This window comes from Heterodontus francisci, chromosome 1 (assembly GCF_036365525.1).
Source record: "Heterodontus francisci isolate sHetFra1 chromosome 1, sHetFra1.hap1, whole genome shotgun sequence".
Lineage (NCBI taxonomy): Eukaryota > Metazoa > Chordata > Chondrichthyes > Heterodontiformes > Heterodontidae > Heterodontus > Heterodontus francisci.
In genome coordinates, this window is record NC_090371.1 from 79,687,996 (window position 1) to 79,707,668 (window position 19,673).

General features: G+C 41.7%; 1 protein-coding gene across 1 annotated transcript in view; it reads right to left on the reverse strand.

Moving 5' to 3' along the window:
- npr2 (natriuretic peptide receptor 2) overlaps positions 1–19,673 on the reverse strand; it is a 244,287-nt gene that overhangs the window by 63,524 nt on the left and 161,090 nt on the right. Inside the window, exons 14-16 of the mRNA XM_068032500.1 lie at positions 14,620–14,775; positions 7,189–7,357; positions 3,397–3,543 (exon numbers count right to left, since the gene is read on the reverse strand). Of these exons, the coding sequence (XP_067888601.1) occupies positions 3,397–3,543; positions 7,189–7,357; positions 14,620–14,775 (472 nt within the window). The remainder of the gene's footprint in view (positions 1–3,396; positions 3,544–7,188; positions 7,358–14,619; positions 14,776–19,673) is intronic.

Here is a 19,673-nt window from a genome sequence, read left to right on the forward strand (position 1 = left end):
ACAAGGCAAAGGAATACACGATTATTGGGAAAATACTGAGAAGTGTAGAGGAAGTGAGGGGCCTTGGTAGCAGAAGGTAGCAGGACAGGTCGATAAGGTGGTTAAAAAGACATATGCAATCCTTTCCTTTATTAGCCAAGGTATGGAATATAAGAGCAGGGAGGTTATACTAAAACTGTATAACTCGTTGGTTGGGTTACAAATTGAGTATTTCTGGTCACCTCATTACAGAAAGGATGTAATTGCACCAGAGAGAGTACAGAGGAGATTTATGAGGATGTTGTCAGGACTGGAAAAATGCAGCTATGAGGAAAGATTGGATAGTTTGGGGTTGTTCTCCTTGGGGGAGATCTGATTGAAATGTACAAAATTTTGAGGGACCTGGATAGAGTGGAGGTGAAGGGCCTATTCAACTTAGCAGAGAGGTCAGCGACGAGGGGGCATAGATTTAAAGTGATTGGTAGAAAAATTAGAGGGGAGATGAGGAAAAACCTTTTCACCCAGAGGGTGGTCGTTGTCTGGAACTCACTGCCTGAAAGGGTAATTGAGACAGAAACCCTCAACTCATTCAAAAGGAGTCTGGACATGCACCTCAAGTGCCATAATCTGCAAGGCTACAAACCAAATGCTGGAAGGTGGGCTTAGAATAGGTGGATTGTTTTTCGGCTGGCACAGACATGATGGGCCACGTGGCCTCCTTCTATTCCTTAAACTTTCCATGATTCTATGCCATTTACCTTCCTAATTGCTTGCTGTTCCTGCATGCTAATGTTTTGTGTTCCTTGTACAAGTACACCCAAGTCTCTATGAACATCAACATTTACAAGTTTCACGCCTTTTAAAAATATTCTGCTTTTCTAGTCTTACGGCTAAAGTGCATAATCTCACACTTCCCCATATTATACTCCATCTGCTACCTTGTTGCTCACTCATTTAATCTGTCTATATCTCTTTGCAGTCTTGATATTCTTCTCACAGCTTGCATCCCCACCTAGCTTTGTATCATCAGCAAACTTAGACACATTACTCTCTGTCTCTTCATCTAGGTCATTGATATAGATCGTAAATAGCTGAGGCCCCAGCACTGATCCTTGCAGCTCTCCATTGGTCACAGCCTGCCAACTTGAAAATGCCCCATTTATCCCTGCTCTCTGCTTCCTGTCCATTAACAAATCTTCTATCCATGCTATTATATCACCCCCTCCCCCCCAACCCCATGAGCCCTTATCTTGCCTATTAACCTTTTGTGTGGCACCTTATTAAATACCTTTTAGAAATCTAAGTATACTGCATCTACTGGTTCTCCTTTATCTACCCTACTAGTCACATCCTCAAAAAACTCTGATAAATTTTTAAAACATGATTTTCCTTTCTTAAAACCATGCTGACTTGTTCTCACCATACTATGCTTTTCTAAGTGCATTGTTAAGACTTCCTTAATAATAGATTCCAGCACTTTTCCAATTACTGATGTCAGGCTACCTGTCCTGTAGTTCCCTGTTTTCTCTTTCCCTCCTTTCTTGAATAGCGGAGTTACATCTGCTAACTTCCAATCTGTGGGGACCGTTCCAGAATCTAGGGAATTTTGGAAAATTACAGCCATGGATGCTGTAAGTAAACAAAATAAACTACTTGCTTTTATCAAGACCACAGAAGTAGAATACAAATTGAAGATGGCGAGCCAATGGGATTGGCCAATTTGCCATCCAGTCCATCATGTAACATGTCAGCTCTATAACATAAGGCACAAATATTTCAAAGAACTCCTATGGTAGCCCGATTTGACTATTTCTAAGAAACTACCAAACAGAAATCAAAGAAAAAACAAGTATAGGTACATAGGACATTGGCCTACTCCTGCTCCTTTTGGCCTTTCGAGTCAGCTCCGCCATCCGATAAGACCATAGATGATCTGGTTGTGGTCTCAACTCCACTTTCCTGTCTGCCCCCCAAGACCCTTGACTATTAAAAATCTATCTAACTCAGCCTGGAATAATTTCAATGACCCAGCCTCCTTTCTGGGAAAGGGAATTCCACAGGCTAACGACCTTTTGAGACCCTCCATCTTAAAAGGGAAACCTCTTATTTTTTAATTGTGTCCCCTAGTTCTAGTCTCCCTCACAAGAGAAAACATCCTCCCAGTATCCACTTTATCAAGACCCCTCAGGATCTTATATGTTTCAATAAAATCACCTCTCATTCTTCTAAACTCCAACGGGGCCAACCCTGTTCGACCTTTCTTCATAAGATAACACCTTCATCCCTGGAATTAGTTGAGTGAACCTTCTCTGAACTGCTTGGAACATAGCTATATCCTTTTTCAAAGACAGATCAAATGAAAGTAGGGCATGTATTATGCTCTATCCCACAGTTCTATATACCCACCTTGCTGTTAAACATTGTTTGAAAAATCCCATATGGAATGGATGCGTCTGCATTGTATACACAGAGATCATGTCTCTCCAGACACTTTGCGGACAGTCACACAGATACTTTTAGACTCTGTCTGTTGCTGCCTATAACTATTACGGACACTGGTGGTACCAAGCTTGTGCTGCATGGTATTGGATGAAAAAAATTAAGCAAACTGTTTAAGAAATGGCTGAGACACACTTACCTTTATATCACTGTGACCTGTCAATCACCATCTGACAATTCTACATGCTTATTTTACATGGGTGTAATTTACATTTGATGCCCTGAATGCCAGAATAGTGGGAAATTTTGAGCAGGAAGAGCATGCTTCCAAATGAATAATGAAGTGAAGTGCCTGCCTGTTTGAGGTGGGTCATTGCACCACTGCTAATAGCATTTGGGACACAGAGTGGTGAAGTTCTAATGGGGCAGATCAGCCATCTAGTTTCTGCTGCCAGATACCCATTTTGCATTTCTACAGCAGGAAGCCAGCAGCAGAAAAGATAAACAACAGATTTAGTTTGGTTGCATTATTTGGATTTGGATTTTCAGCAACATATACAATATGGTATTTCATATTTGATTGAGCAAAAGTAGCCCAGGGCTACCCACAATCTAAGAATTTGATATAATATTCACTCACTTGACTTCAGTGCCATATTACTTTTTATAAACAGACAACTTTTTATATATAATTAACTCTAAGTTTCACTTACAACCTGCTTTGAATGTTTAATAAGCCTCATGTAGTAATAACTTGTGTAAAGTGTTTGTTAGAATTTAAAAGCAGCAATATTTACATGCAGATTTGTGATTACGATTTCAGTCCTCACCATTAAAAGATTCGCATACATTGATTAATTTCTCCTCAATTATTATGATAGCACAATGCTATCTTAGAAATATTCATAAATCCCTTCAATATTTTAGTAGTTTTTCTGTGTCTCATCAATAATAAGCATGCTCTATGTTTGCCCTTACTGAGGTAAAATTTGATAGAGTAGATTTTCAGCTTTTCTTTTTTCCTCAAGGTATGCCTGCGTTCTTTCCTCTACCAGCTTCTCCAGGTTATTGGCATACTGTTCCATTCTTGACAGCAAGTTGTCCAAGATACTACTGCTGCCCTCCCTAAAAGAGATGAATGTAAAGAAAGAAGATGGATGAGAGATGGATTAGAGTACGAGAGTAGGCTTGCAGGGAACATAAAAACTGACTGTAAAAGTTTCCATAGGTATGTGAAGAGAAAAAGATTGGTGAAGACAAATGTAGGTCCCTTATAGTCAGAAACAGGGGAATTTATTATGGGGAACAAAGAAATGGCTGACCAACTAAAAGCATACTTTGGTTCTGTCTTCACAAAGGAGGACACAAATATCATACCAGAAATGTTGGGGAACACAGGGCTTAGTGAGAGAGAGGAACTGAAGGAAATCAGTATTCGTCGAGAAATGGTGTTGAGGAAATTGATGGGATTGAAGGCCGATAAATCCCCAGGGCTTGATGGTATGCATCCCAGAGTACTTAAGGAAGTGGCCCTAGAAATAGTGGATGCAGGTACGATAACGACGTTTAAGAGGCATCTTGACAAATACATGAATAGGATGGGAATAGAGGGATACGGTCCCTGGAAGTGCAGAAGGTTTTGACAGGGTAGATGTAGGAAGGATGTTCATGATGGTGGGTGAGTCCAGAACTAGGGGTCATAGTATAAGGATACGGGGTAAACCTTGCAGGACTGAGGTGAGGATAAATTTCTTCACCCAGACAGTGGTGAGCCTGTGGATTTTGCTATCACATTAAATAGGTTCAGTTATCTTTACGATTTCAATCAGTATGCTACACGTGCTAAAAGATATACATCTGTCATAACAAACAAAATTATCTTCACTGCTGCACTTAATTAATTTTTCCTCCTGGCTCCTTCCATTTCAAAATTTAACTTGAGTCTCTTTACAGAGGACAGGATAGTTGGGTCAAAATCTCAGTAACCAGTTTCAAGTGCTTCTTTGCAAAATGCCTGCAGATGGGTTTGCTGCAGGTTAATTCTAAAAGTGCACTTGTCTTATAATTTCTTGTCTGTGGAATTCTTTGTGAACGTCTCTCACTTCTAATTGACAAAAACTTTTATCGTTGAGGTTGATAACTTTGAGTGCTGGACTGCTCCGGAACCAGTGAATGCTGGACAATAAAATAAATGCTTTTCTTGAAATGTAGACTCAATCCCAGGATAATTCAGATCATGGTAACAGCCCTTTGAACTAGTCTAGTGTTGCCAGCTGACTCAAATCATAAACCACAATAGATAACCAAATTTTTTATTGCTATGTTAACTCTTACTTTGAGGTTTTTTTTTTGAAGGGCTCCCTTCACAAAAAGTACCTGGCAAACCTTTCTTGTTTATAAACATAGGAACAGGAGTAGGCCATTCAGCCCTCAGACCTGTTCTGCCATTCAATTAGGTCATGTTTGAGGTGTACCTCACTCCATTTACCCAAATTTGCTTCATAGCCATTGAGGCCCTTCCAAACCAAAAATCTATTGAATTCAGTCTGAAGTGACCCAGAAACTACAACCTTTAAGGGAGAGAATTCTAGCTATACTCATCCTGATTTCACTCCTAAATTTCATGTGTTTATTTGTGTGAATTACAAAGATGTATGGAGGATAGATTAGGGACCGTGCTGGCATGAATACTGGATTCATGCTCTGTATTGATTTTACAGAAACTTGTTAAATTGAATGCTTGTTAACTATGGTTTGTGATTTATCACATGATTTTTTGAAGTATGTTGGGTAATATTCTTCAGTTTGAAGACCTTGAGGTAAAATGAGCTTTTTTTATAGACTAGTGATAAAGTAAAGAATAAATGTGAGTGATATGTAACGTTGGTTTGATAATTGCAAGCACAAGCACCAGCATCGTTCAAGTAAGTTTACAATTCATTCAACCTTTAGGTCCATATTAATTAGATAGGAACATAGGAAATAGGAGCAGGAGTGGGCCATTCGGCCCCTCGAGCCTGCTCTACCATTCAACTAGATCATGGCTGATCCTCTACCTCAATGCCATTTTCCCACACTATTCCCAAATACCTTGACATCTTGAATATCTAGAAATCTATCCTTCTCTGTCCTGAACGTACTCAATGATTGAGCCTCCACAACCCTTTGGGGTAGAGAATTCCAAAGATTCACTACACTCCAAGTGAAGAAATTCCTCCTCATCTATGTCCTAAATGGCCTACCTCTTATTCTGAGACTGTGCCCCTGGTTCTAGACTCCCAGCCAGGGAAAACATTCTTTCTGCATCAACATGTGCAATTTAAAATTTGCTGTCTATGCCCCACCAAATGCACATTAATGAAATAACTTAGCAGTGGTGCACTTGGAGTTAAGGGCTATAAATGAAGATGTCTGCTCATTGTTATTGGTATCTCACTTCTTCTTTACTAAGGTGGGCTCCCTTTAAAAGAATCTCCATTATTCCAATACTAGGCAATTAATGCAACTAAAGGGTAAGTCCAATGATCCCATGCACACAGATAGTGTTGTAGTCTCAGTTCCATCCCAGGGCTTTTTTCAGTACAGCTTTTGATACAGCAAGGTAGGCCTTAGGAATTTTTAGGCCATTGACTGTTTCTGGGGTACAGTACAATTGGCACCAGTCACCCTCTGGCATCTCTCCCAAATCAATACTGTCCATTTGTGATTCCTGATAGTAGATACTGACAGATCTATGCTCTAAGCTAGAGATGTTGGAGTGTGAGAAGAAATGCTGCTTTACCTGAGTCACAACAGTAAACCTGGCTGTTGACAGAATTAAAAGCATTATTTAAATGCAGTTGAGTACTTTGACTTTGTCATGCTAGACCCCCACCTGCCAAGAATGAGACATATTAATTTCGCCATATGGACATTGAATTTCAAACTGCTGCTGAAGTGAACAAAAGACTTGTTAAAAAATCACCAGACCTTTGGCTGGAAAAACATTTTTGCATACCAATAGCCAGTGCTTGGAAGGACAAAGGGGCTATTCCCTGCTACAATTTAACTCACAATGGACTGGAGCACCAGGTATTGTGTGCAAGAAGAGACATTCCAGGGTTGGCTAAGACCAGAGAATCTACAAACAGATGTGGTCAGACCAGCTAGTCACATGCTTGGCAACCTGGGTTTTTCTGAATTGTCCAAACAGTTTGAACTGAGAGTGCCTGTTTGCTCTTGGACTGAAAAGACCTCTCCTGGCTGGCTCACCATAGTCTGTCCTGTCTGCTCCCATCTCTGTCTCACAGGACTCCAAATCCACTGAAGACACATGAACCCCTAGAGAGAAAAGTCTCCTACAGCAACCAAGGTTTAAGAAAAATACTGGGTCCCAACGAAGAGCAAGATCTACCTACAATCAAGGGTTCTACAGTGAGCTCAAAGAACCGTAACAAAAACCCTTTAGATATTGCCTCAAACATTCCACATTATTTTTCTTCTTTTCTGTCTCTATTTGTATGTGTGTATCGTATATGCATGCTAGCGTGGGCGCATCATGTATCCATAGGCATCAACCAAATTAGAGTTTAAGTTTAATAAATTTCAACATTTCTTCTTTAAACCTAAGAAAACCTGTTTGTTTGCCTTATAATTGGAAATCAGTGAACAAGGATTCACCAAGGGGGAGCTAAAAACAGTGCTTTAAAAATTAAACCCTGTTACGGTAAGGCCAGGTGAAGGCTGAGAGGGACCCCTAGACCCCTTTCTCACCTGGTCATAACAACTTACTTATTGAATCTTGTAATCAGAACCTTAATTTGGCTAAAATCAGGTCTTTCAGCAATGTCTTCAGCCCAACACCTCTCCATGAAATTGCCCAGCTCTTCACTGTGACAGTTGATGTCTGTTGTGGGCCTAAAGTAAGGCTTCTGACCATTTCGGACTTTCTGAACAATTTCTGAAAAAGTTAAGATTTGCAGTAAAAAGTGTGAAAACATTTTTGTCATGTAATAAAGTACAGAACAATATTAAACTGTAGAAAAGCTAACAAAAGGTTTTTTAGGGGCAAGGCTTAGTCTCAGTAGTGTTGAAAACCAATGACATATGGAAGGTTTATAGTCAGCTTAACAAGACACAGAGAAAATTTAAAACAATTGGTAGCTCAAAAGTAATTCCGGTATTTTATTTATAGGTGGATAATAGCAGATAAAATTAAATGGATTTATTCCATTTAAGTTGATTTGTCTCTTAATAATTCAGCCAATACATCCAAAGAAAACATTTTTATTCAATGCAATATTTTAGACTTAGTATTCTCTACTTTTGAGTGCCGCTTTTCATTTTCAGATTTGTAACTTCTATGTTTGAGAAATATAAGTTAATTCATTTTATATATTAGCAGCTAGAATAATGCTCACAGTTAGCAGACGGCAAGATTTCTGTAGAGGTTGGAGGAACATTCATGCTCCTCCTGGCTCCACAACGATCTCTGAAAAAGCTTTTACTCACCTCTTTTTGAGCAACCTATAACAATCCCTTCAAATACCACTGGTTAGACTGCCTAACACCTAGTGCCAATGGGGGGGGAGCACGTGTGGCACTCACTCCATCCATTGGTGCCTCAGAATTGCATTGGGGATCTCAAACTGGCAATTCAAAAAGTAGACTCAAACCTAAAACAGATGGGCACCTGCACTGCCCTGGTTGAAGCCCTGGAGAAAATTCTGGCAGGCAGATTTCTAGTGGGAAGGGGGCAGTAAGTGCTGCACCCTGACTTTCCAGGTACTACTGCCTTGTTCCTGCCAGGCAGACTCCCTCAGAATTAGGGCCCAGATGAATCAAGCCAATTATGGAGGACTCAGGAAAGGGGTGAGCCATAAGCCACAGCTCGTTGAAAGGAGACACAAAGCCAGATCGGTGTAGGAGATGGCCCAAATTAGACTCAATTCTGCAACCATTTCTGAAACAAGGAAACCGTAAACCTTTTAAGGAACACCACAAGTTTAAAGAGAGAGCAATCAGTTGTTTGATTATACAACCACTATTCCATATGTGGTAGGACCCTAGAGACGAATTCTGAAACTGTTTTATTAAGTTGAATCCTACTGTTGCTGGAATAGTATAATTCTTTCTTCAAGTTACTGTGCTATTTGTGATGCTCATTCCAATAGCCACATTCCCTTTACATGCATGCAGCTAGGAAAATAAAGTGATACCAGAGATACATTTTAGAATCACCATTCATTTCCTGATTTCGGATAAGCTAAGAATTAAATGATTTACTACCAAGGCTACATCTTATTTAGGCAATTACATACGAATATACGAATTAGGAGCAGGAGTAGGCCACACAGCCCCTCGAGCCTGCTCCACCATTTAACAAGATCATGGCTGATCTGATTGTAACCTCAACTCCACATTCCCGCCTACCATCAATAACCTTTCACCTCCTTGCTTATCAAGAATCTAACTGTGCCTTAAAAATATTCAAAGACTCTGCTTCCACCACCTTTTGTGGAAGAGAGTTCCAAAGACTCACAACCCACTGAGAGAAAAAAATTCTCCTCATCTCTGTCGTAAATGGGTGACCCCTTATTTTTAAACAGTGACCCCTATTCTAGATTCTCCCACAAGAGGAAACATCTCTTCCACATCCACCTTGTCAAGACCCCTCAGGATCTTAAATGTTTCAATCAAGTCGTCTCTTACTCTTCTAAACTCCAGCAGATACAAGCCTAGCCTGTCCAACCTTTCCTCATAAGACAATCCACCCATTCCGAGTATTAGTCTAGTAAACCTTCTCTGAACTGCTTCCAACGCACTTACACTCTTCCTTAAATAAGGAGACCAATACCGTAAACATAACCCCAGATGTGGTCTCACCGATGCCCTGTATAACTGTAACATTACCTTCCTACTTTTGTATTCAATTCCCCATTCTATTAGCTTTCCTAATTACTTGCTGTACTTGCATACTAACCTTTTGTGATTCATGCACTAGGACACCCGGCTTCCTCTGCATCTCAGAGCACTGCAGTCTTTCACCATTTAGATAATATGCCTCTTTTTTATTTTTCCTGCCAAAATGGACAATTTCCCATTTTCCCACATTGTACTCCATTTGCCAGGTCTTTGCCCACTCACTTAACCTATCTATATCACTCTGTAGCCTCCTTATGTCCTCTTCACAACTTACTTTCCTACCTATCTTTGTGTCATCACCAAATTTAGCAATCTTCGATCCCTTCACCCAGGTCATTAATATAAATTATAAAAAAGCTGAGACCCAGCACTGTTCCCTGTGGCACACCACTCGTTACATCTTGCCAATCAGAAAGTGACCCATTTATATCTACTCTCTGTTTCCTGTTAGCTACCAATCTTCTATCAATGCCAAAATGTTATCCCCTACACCATAAGCTTTTATTTTCTGCAATAACCTTTGATGTAGCACCTTATCAAATGCCGCCTGGAAATCTAAGTACAGTACATCGACTGAACAAAGAACAAAGAACAGTACAGCACAGGAACAGGCCATTTGGCCCTCCAACCCTGCGCCAATCCTGATGCCTGCCTAAACGAAAACCTTCTGCACTTCCGGGAACCATATCCCTCTATTCCCATCCTATTCATGTATTTGTCAAGATGCCTCTTAAACGTCGCTTTCGTACCTGCTTCCACCACCTCCCCCGGCAGCAAGTTCCAGGCACTCACCACCCTCTGTGTAAAGAACTTGCCTCGCACATCCCCTCTAAACTTTGCCCCTCTCACCTTAAACCTATGTCCCCGAGTAACTGACTCTTCCACCCTGGGAAAAAATCCTTGACTATCTGACTGGTTCCCCTTTATCCACAACACATGTTTCTTCTTCAAAAAAACTCCAATGAATTGGTTAAACATGATTTCCCTTTCACAAAACCATGTTGACTCTGCCTGATTACCTTGAATTTTTTTAAGTGCCCTGAAAAACCTTTTTAATAGTAGCTTCTAACATTTTCCCTAAGACAGATGTTATGCTAACTGGCCTGTAGTTTCCTGCTTTTCATCTCCCTCCCTTTTTGAATAAAGGAGTTACATTGGCTATTTTCCAATCTAATGGAACCTTCCCCGAATCTAGGGAATTTTGGAAAATTAAAAACAATGCATCAACTATCTCACTAGCCACTTCTTTTAAGACCCTAGGATGAAGTCCATCAGGAACCAGGAACTTGTCAGCCTGCAGCTCCAATAATTTGTTCAGTACCACTTCCCTGGTGATTGTAATTTTCCTGAGTTCCTCTCTCCCTTCCATTTCCTGATTTACAGCTATTTCTGGGCTGTTGCATCTGGGATTGGTTGCATCCAAAGGACAATACAAGGTTTATTCGCTAGATGATACAAGTTGGTTGCAATTGACGATGTGGAGTGGTTGCACTGGGTGGCACACATTTGAAGCACTGGGTGTTTAAGGGTGAATACATTTGGCGATACACGATGGAAAGGAAAGTGAGCTGGGTGTATAACTGCCGAGAGCTCACATCAGCTCTTGAATCTCTTAAAAAAAAAGCCTCCAGTGGAAAGGTGAGCTGAGAATGACATCTCAACTGAGTTCTCTGAGCTGAACGGCATTCTAACACTGCAGCTGTCACAATTCATCAATATCAATGTTCTAAAGTATAAATCGCAAAAGAAATATATTAAATTAAATAATAAAATTATTATTGAGGAGTATAGAAAGTGTAGGGGAGTGCTTAAAAAGATAATTAGGAGAGCGAAGAGGGGGCATGAAAAATCACTGGCAGACAAGATAAAGGAAAATCCCAAGGCATTTTATAAGTATGTTAGGGGCAAGAGGATAACCAGGGAAAAAGTGGGGCCCATTAGGGATCAAAGAGGCAATCTGTGTGTGGAGCCAGAGAACATAGGTGAGGTTTTGAACGATTATTTTTCATCTGTGTTCACTATGGAGAGGGACAAAGTAAGTGTAGTGATCAGGGAAGGGGATTGTGATATACTTGATCAAATTAGCATTGAAAAGGAGGAAGTATTAGCTGTATTAGCGGGCTTGAAGCTGGATAAATCCCCAGGTCCAGATGAGATGTATCCCAGGGTGCTATGTGAGGCGAGGGAGGAGATAGCTGGGGCTCTGACACAAATTTTCAAATCCTCTCTGGCCACAGGAGAGATACCAGAGGATTGGAGGTCAGCGAATGTGATACCATTATTTAAGAAGGGTAGCAGGGATAAACCAGGTAATTACAGGCCGGTGAGTCTAACATCAGTGGTAGGGAAATTATTGGAAAAAATTCTGAGAGACAGGATTAATCTCCACTTGGAGAGGCAGGGATTAATCAGGGATAGTCAGCATGGCTTTGTCAGGGGGAGATAGTGTCTAACAAATTTGATTGAATATTTCGAGGAGGTGACTAGAGGTGTAGATGAGGGTAAAGCAGTTGATGTAGTCTACATGGACTTCAGTAAGGCTTTTGATAAGGTCCCGTATGGGAGATTGGTTAAGAAAGTGTAGGACCATGGGATCCAGGGTAATTTGGCAAATTGGATTCAAAATTGGCTTAGTGGCAGGAGGCAGAGGGTAATGGTACAGGGTTGTTTCTGCGAGTGGAAGCCTGTGACCAGTGGTGTACCGCAGGGATCGGTGCTGGGACCCTTGCTGTTTGTAGTGTACATTAATGAGTTAGACGTGAATATAGGAGGTATGATCAGTAAGTTCGCAGATGACACGAAAATTGGTGGTGTTGTAAATAGTGAGGAGGAAAGCCTTAGACTACAGGACGATGTAGATGGACTGGTAAGATGGGCGGAGCAGTGGCAAATGGAGTTTAATACTGAGAAGTGTGAGGTGATGCACTTTGGGAGGTCTAACAAGGCAATGGAATATACAATGGATGGTAGGACCCTAGGGAGTACAGAGGGTCAGAGCGACCTTGGGGTGCATGTCCATAGATCACTGAAGGCAGCAGCACAGGTAGATAAGGTGGTTAGGAAGGCATACGGGATACTTGCCTTTATTAGCCGAGGGATAGACTATAAGAGCAGGGAGGTTATGATGGAGCTGTATAAAACGCTGGTTAGGCCACAGTCGGAGTACTGTGTACAGTTCTGGTTGTCACACTATAGGAAGGATGTGATTGCAATGGAGAGGGTGCAGAGGAGATTCACCAGGACGTTGCCTGGGCTGGAGCATTTCAGTTATGAAGACAGACTAGATAGGCTGGGGTTGTTTTCCTTGGAGCGGAAAAGGCTGAGGGGGGACCTGATTGAGGTATACAAAATTATGAGGGGCATTGACAGGATATATAGGAAGAAACTTTTTCCCCTAGTGGCGAGGTCAATAACTAGGGGCATAGATTTAAGGGAAGGGGCAGGAAGTTTGGAGGGGAGTTGAGGAGGAATTATTTCATCCAGAGGGTGGTTGGAATCTGGAACACACTGCCTGAAGGGGTGGTAGAGGCAGGAACACGCACGACATTCAAGAAATATTTAGACGAGCACTTGAAACCCCATAACATACAACGCCATGGGCCAAGTGCGGGGAAATGGGATTAGTTAGGACGGGTGCTTGATGGTCAGTGCAGGTGCATTGGCCCGAAGGACCTGTTTCTGTGCTGTAAAACTCTATGACTCTAAAATAAGGCAATAGCATCAACATTCAGGTGAAACCGTTGTCAAAATTTGAGAAAGAATAACTTGCATTTACATAGGACCTTGCATGACCTCATGGTGTCCTAAGTGTCTCACAGCCAATAAGCTACTTTTGTAGTAATATAAAAGCAAAATACTGCGGATGCTGGAAATATGAAATAAAAACAAGAAATGCTGGAACCTGTAGTTGTTAATTGGAAAATATGGCAGCGCATTTGTGCACAGCAAGTTCTCCTAAACAGGAGTGAGATAAATGGCAAAATAAACTGTTTCAGTGATGTTGTCTGATAAATGTCGACCAGGCCACTAGAAGAATTCCACCTCTCTTCTTCAAGTAGTACTCTTCACATTATACAATTTCACTTCACAGGAATATAACTAAAAGTCGTTGTCTCTCTAATTTGCTCTTTTACCTGCAATCCATTTCAGAATAAAGAAGTAAAAACAGTAGTAGGCACACTACAGCCTGCCGGACTGAACATTGAGTTCGATAATTTCAGAGCATGACAGCCCCCCATTTTACTTTCATTTTTAGTTATTTTTTTCTTTCTCTTTTTTTTTTACATTCTTTTTTACATTTTTAACAATTTTTTTTTTTCATTTTTTTCATTTCATCTTTGTTTGTTTAGTTTGCTTACCCACTGTTTTTTTTCAGGTTTGTACTTGCTGCTGTTCAATATTCAGTGTATTAACAGCTAATCTGTACTAATGCTTTGTCTTTCAACGCATCATTAACATATTGTTTGCCTTTGCTCCGTGACCTTTTGGTCAGCTATGTGGCCTGGTCCAATCTAGACCTCCTTTGTTATCTCTTGCCCCACCCCCACCTCACTTGCTTATAACCTGTGACTTTTCTAACATTTGTCAGTTCCGATGAAGGGTCACTGACCCGAAACGTTAACTCTGCTTCTCTTTCCACAGATGCTGCCAGACCTGCTGAGTGGTTCCAGCATTTCTTGTTTTTATTTCAGATTTCCAGCATCCGCAGTATTTTGTTTTTATGATATCAGAATAAAGAAGAATTGACTGGCCTGTGTAACATATGGAAGTGATGCAGCAGTGCAGCAGGATCTGCTTTGTATTTTAAAATAAATGTTCAATTTTCTCTCTTGAACACAGTCTTGCATTGTTATGGCTTCAAAGATGTCAGAAGCCCTTCTGTAACTCATCCAAGTGGCCAATCTTCAAAAGTGAATCCAGATAGTAAATGCCAACAGGTTAATTATTCATGAAGGACATTTTGGCTGAGTCTGATCTTGCCCTCAGCCAGCTTCCAAACATGCACTTCCAATAGGAATCACTGGATAACTGTCATCAACTGCAACGCTGGCTGCCATTTCTCTACCTAACCAAGTGTGCTGAGGCCAAAGGCACCATCCCAACAGCTTCACTGGCCGAGCACAACCAATTCAGCATGAGGGAGTGTATGCAGTTGGTACTTGGGTCCTTTGTCCTTCATTACTATGCTAGTTAATAAATATAATTACCCATAAGGACTTCAGGAGAGCTACCAGACTGTTTAACTTGCTTTGCTGGATATAACAAAAGAGGAGGTACATTCTAAAAGATGAAAAATACCTTTTGGACTGAGATCCATTCCTTCTATGTAAAATGGGCCATTTCTTAAAGCAATCTCTTGAAGAATAATGCCAAAACTGTATACATCTCCTTTCTGGGTACCTTGAGGAGGTGCTCGTCCCAATCTTAATAATTCTGGTGCTGTCCAAAGTTTTTCTGTTGCAAAGATGAAGCATATAATTAATCATTTTTCACTTTCTCCACAGTTGTAAGCAAAAATGTACAGCATGCACACCTGATAAAAATGATCAATTCTCTCATGTTTGAAGCTCTACAAGTGCCTGCTGTAAAATGAGCCAACTGCATTCATAAGATAACAGAGGAACTGATATCTGAGAGCAGGGAAAGCCATGCTAATGATCAACTTCATTTGTCCATTCAGCTCAGGTGGCTATCTCAGCTGCACAAATGAAGCACCGCACTCTTATAAATACAATTCCTGTATGATACCGACACGCTTATATGTTATACGTGCGACTTCACAAATGATTCTTACCTTACATTACATGTGTAATGGATTCAAGAGAAGTTTATGGAAGGCAAGATCATGATTAAGAAACCTTCTGTATCCCTGGGACTAAGGCCTATTCTGTACCCTGCATGTTTGGGGAGCTAGCAAGGTTGTGGGGGGGGGGACACTGGGATAGGTGCGGGCGGGTGGAAAGGGCAGTGGCTGGTAGAAGGAGGAGGGATGGGGTGTGGTTGAAGGCCTTTATAGTTTAAATATATTGCACCATTTAACAGCTAATACAGAGCACATGATGTCACCAGCATCGCAATGATTTAATCCTGTGCATCTGAGAATTAATTGGTGGAGTTTTATTTATTTGTGCTCCTGGTGCGGAGCTTAGAATTGGGCACATAGCATGCATGGTTTTCCATCTGTTCCTGATGTGCACTCCTGGTGCTTTGCAGCTTTCTGTCAGTGATAGAGAGGTCCCAATCCTTAGCTTCAAGCCAAGTGACTGCCAGCTGCTTCGAGTGCCAGGTACTTCAAGGCACATTTTCCTCCAGTTGGTAATATGAGTCAGAAAGGTGATCTAAGTTTAGAGAAACCTGTTTCAAGTATGCACTGACTTTTTATTTACATTAGTGACCACAGGAAAATACACCTTCATTGAACTTGTTTAACCTTTTGGCCAGGGAATGGTGCATGCTGTGAGTAATAATAAAGAACATGTAGAAAAATGTTAAAAGCTTACCAAAACATACCTGACAAATTGATTATCCAAAATTCTTCTGTTATTTGGTTGTTTCCATTACAGTGTTCTCACTCCCCAACCACTGCCAAATTTTAAAATAACTCAACCACACAGCCCTGTGGCTGTTATTTAATTTAACATGTTTTAACTCATTGTGATTTTAAAGTATGACCTATTTTTTATTCTTGTTGTCAAACATACTTCATAAACTGACTTCATTCTCATAAAGACCTTGACATATGAGAAAACAAACTTTCAATTTAAATTAAAATAACAACTTCTTTCTCAATCAGTAAAGTTTTAAAATTCCTTTACCATCCTTGATTGACAAATCAAATACCTTAATTTTCCCTGTGATTCCCCACTTGTAGTCTCACCAAATCATGCACCATCTTTTAATGGGTTATTCTCAGGATGGCAGGCTGTTACGAGTGGGGTATGCAAGGATCAGTGCTTGGGCCACAGCTGTTCACAATCTATATAAATGATTGAGTGTGGGAACCAAATGTAATATTTCCAAATTTGCTGATGACACAAAACTATGTGGGAATGTAAATTGTGAGGAGGATGCAAGGAGGTTCCAAGGGGAATTGTACAGGCTAAGTGAACGGGCAAGAACATGGCAGATGGAATATAATGTAAATAAGTGTGAAGTTATACACTTTGGTAGAAAAAACAGAAATGCAGAGAATTTCTTAAATGGTGAGAGGTTGGGAAGTGTTGATGTCCAAAAGGACCTGGGTATCACTAAAAGCTAGCATGCAGGTGCAGCAAGCAATTAGGAAGGCAAATGGTATGTTGGCATTCATCACAAGGGGTTTTGAGTACAGGAGTAAAGAAGTCTTGCTCCAATTGTATAAGACTTGGAGAGACCACACCTGGAGCACTGTGTACAGTGTTGGTCTCCTCATCTAAGGAAGGATATACTTGCTATAGAGGGAGTGCAACAGAGGTTCACCAGACTAATCCCTGGGATGGCGGAATTGTCTTATGTTTGCACTGGAGTGCTGACTTGGGTTGCAATAGAGTGCTATAGTGGAAGTTCGGTGAGGAGGGAGTGAGGAGCTCCTTTCATTTCCTACCTGTCCTCAGAGTGAGGGGAGCCGAGCTCTTCCAAAGAGCACAGTTGACTGGGAGAAGACTCGGAGGGCGGAGTTCCGGACCGGTAAGTATAAAAAACTTACCTCAGGGTTTTGTGGCCTGCATCCAGGGAGAAGACTCGGAGGGCGGAGTTCCAGACCGGTAAGTATAAAAAACTTACCTCTGGTAAAAAATACTGAAAGTGACGTCACAGGAAAGCTGTGACCTGAATGGCTGGTAGGGAACTTTTACTGAATTTGAAAATAAAACATTGATAAAAATTGATTAAAACCCTAATTAACTAATTAATAAGTAGAGTAACTAAACCAGAGGGAGGAGATTACTGTATTTAGTTAGCATTTAATATTTATAGTAGGAATCTAGCACGAGGGACCATATAGTTAATTATAACAATTTAATAAGTAATTATTTTAAATTAATTTACTAATTAGTGCTAGAAATGTCAGTTCGAGAGGTGAAGTGCTTCACCTGTGAGATGTGGGAGGTCCGTGATGCTTCCAGCGTTCCGGATGACTACATCTGCAGGAAGTGTCCCCAATTGCAGCTCCTCACAGATCGCATGGATCGGTTGGAGCGGCAACTGGATGCACTTAGGAGCATGCAGGTGGCAGAAAGCGTCATAGACAGGAGTTTTAGAGAAGTGGTTACATCCAAGGTGCAGGCAGATAGATGGGTGATCGCTAGAAGGGGCAGGCAGTCAGTGCAGGAATCCCCTATGGCTATCCCCGTCTCTAACAAGTATACCGTTTTGGATACTGTTGGGGGGGGATGGCCTATCAGGGGAAGACAGCAGCAGCAGCCAGAGCAGTGGCACCACGGCTGGCACTGTTCAGGGAGGGACAAAGCGCAGAAGAGCAATAGTTATAGGGGACTCTATAGTCAGGGGCACAGATAGGCGCTTCTGTGGACGTGAAAGAGACTCCAGGATGGTATGTTGCCTCCCTGGTGCCAGGGTCAAGGATGTCTCTGAACGGACAGGGGGCATTCTGAAAGGGGAGGGTGAACAGCCAGACGTTGTGGTGCACATCGGTACCAATGACATAGGCAGGAAGAGTGACGAGGTCCTGCAGGGGGAGTTTAGGGAGTTAGGTAGAAGGTTAAAAGACAGGACCGCTAGGGTTGTAATCTCGGGATTACTCTCTGTGCCACGTGCCAGTGAGGCTAGAAATAGGAAGATAGTGCAGCTAAACACGTGGCTGAACAGCTGGTGTAGAAGGGAGGGTTTCAGATATCTGGACCATTGGGATCTCTTCAGGGACAGATGGGACCTGTACAAGAAGGATGGATTCCATCTAAACTGGAGGGGCACAAATATCCTGGCTGCGAGGTTTGCTAGCGTCACTCAGGAGGGTTTAAACTAGTGTGGCAGGTGGGTGGGAACCAGAGCAGTAGGACAGCAAGTGAAATAAATGAGGGGGAACTAGTAAATAAGGCCAGTAAGACTAAGAGGAAGAGCAGGCAGGGAGATGTTGCGGAGCACAGCGGGACTGGTGGTCTGAAGTGCATTTGTTTCAATGCGAGAAGTATAACAGGTAAGGCAGATGAACTTAGAGCTTGGATTAGTACTTGGAACTATGATGTTGTTGCTATTACAGAGACTTGGTTGAGGGAAGGACAGGATTGGCAGCTAAATGTTCCGGGATTTAGAAGCTTCAGGCAGGATAGAGGGGGATGTAAAAGGGAGTTGCATTACTGGTTAAGGAGAATATCACAGCTGTACTGCGGGAGGACACCTCGGAGGGGTCATGCAGCGAGGCAATATGGGTTGAGCTCAGGAATAGGAAGGGTGCAGTCATGATGTTGGGGGGTTTTCTACAGGCCTCCCAACCGCCAGTGGGAGATAGAGGAGCAGATATGTAGACAGATTTTGGAAAGATGTAAAGGTAACAGGGTTGTAGTGGTGGGTGATTTTAACTTCCCCAATATTGACGGGGACTCACTTAGTGCTAGGGGCTTGGATGGGGCAGAATTTGTAAGGAGCATCCAGGAGGGCTTCTTGAAACAATATGCAGATAGTCCAACTAGGGATGGGGCCATACTGGACCTGGTATTGGGGAATGAGCCCGGCCAGGTGGTCGAAGTTTCAGTAGGGGAGCATTTCGGGAACTGTGACCATCATTCCGTAAGTTTTAAGGTACTTGTGGATAAAGAGTAGTCCTCGGGTGAAGGTGCTAAATTGGGGGAAGGCTAATTATAACAATATTAGGCAGGAACTGAAGAATTTAGATTGGGGGTGGCTGTTTGAGGGTAAATCAACATCTGACATGTGGGATTCTTTCAAACGTCAGTTGATTAGAATCCAGGACCAGCATGTTCCTGTGAGGAAGAAGGATAAGTTTGGCAAGTTTCAGGAACCTTGGATAACGCGGGATATTGTGAGCCTGGTCAAAAAGAAAAGGGAAGCATTCGTAAGGGCTGGAAGGCTAGGAACAGACGAATCCCTTGAGGAATATAAAGACAGTCGGAAGGAACTTAAGCAAGGAGTCAGGAGGGCTAAAAGGGGTCATGAAAAGTCATTGGCAAACAGGATTAAGGAAAATCCCAAGGCTTTTTACACGTATATAAAGAGCAAGAGGGTAATTAGGGAAAGGGTTGGCCCACTCAAGGACAGAGAAGGGAATCTATGTGTGGAGCCAGAGGAAATGGGTGCGGTACTAAATGAATACTTTGCATCAGTATTCACCAAAAAGAAGGACTTGGTGGATGATGAGCCGAGGGAAGGGAGTGTAGATAGTCTCAGTCATCTCATTA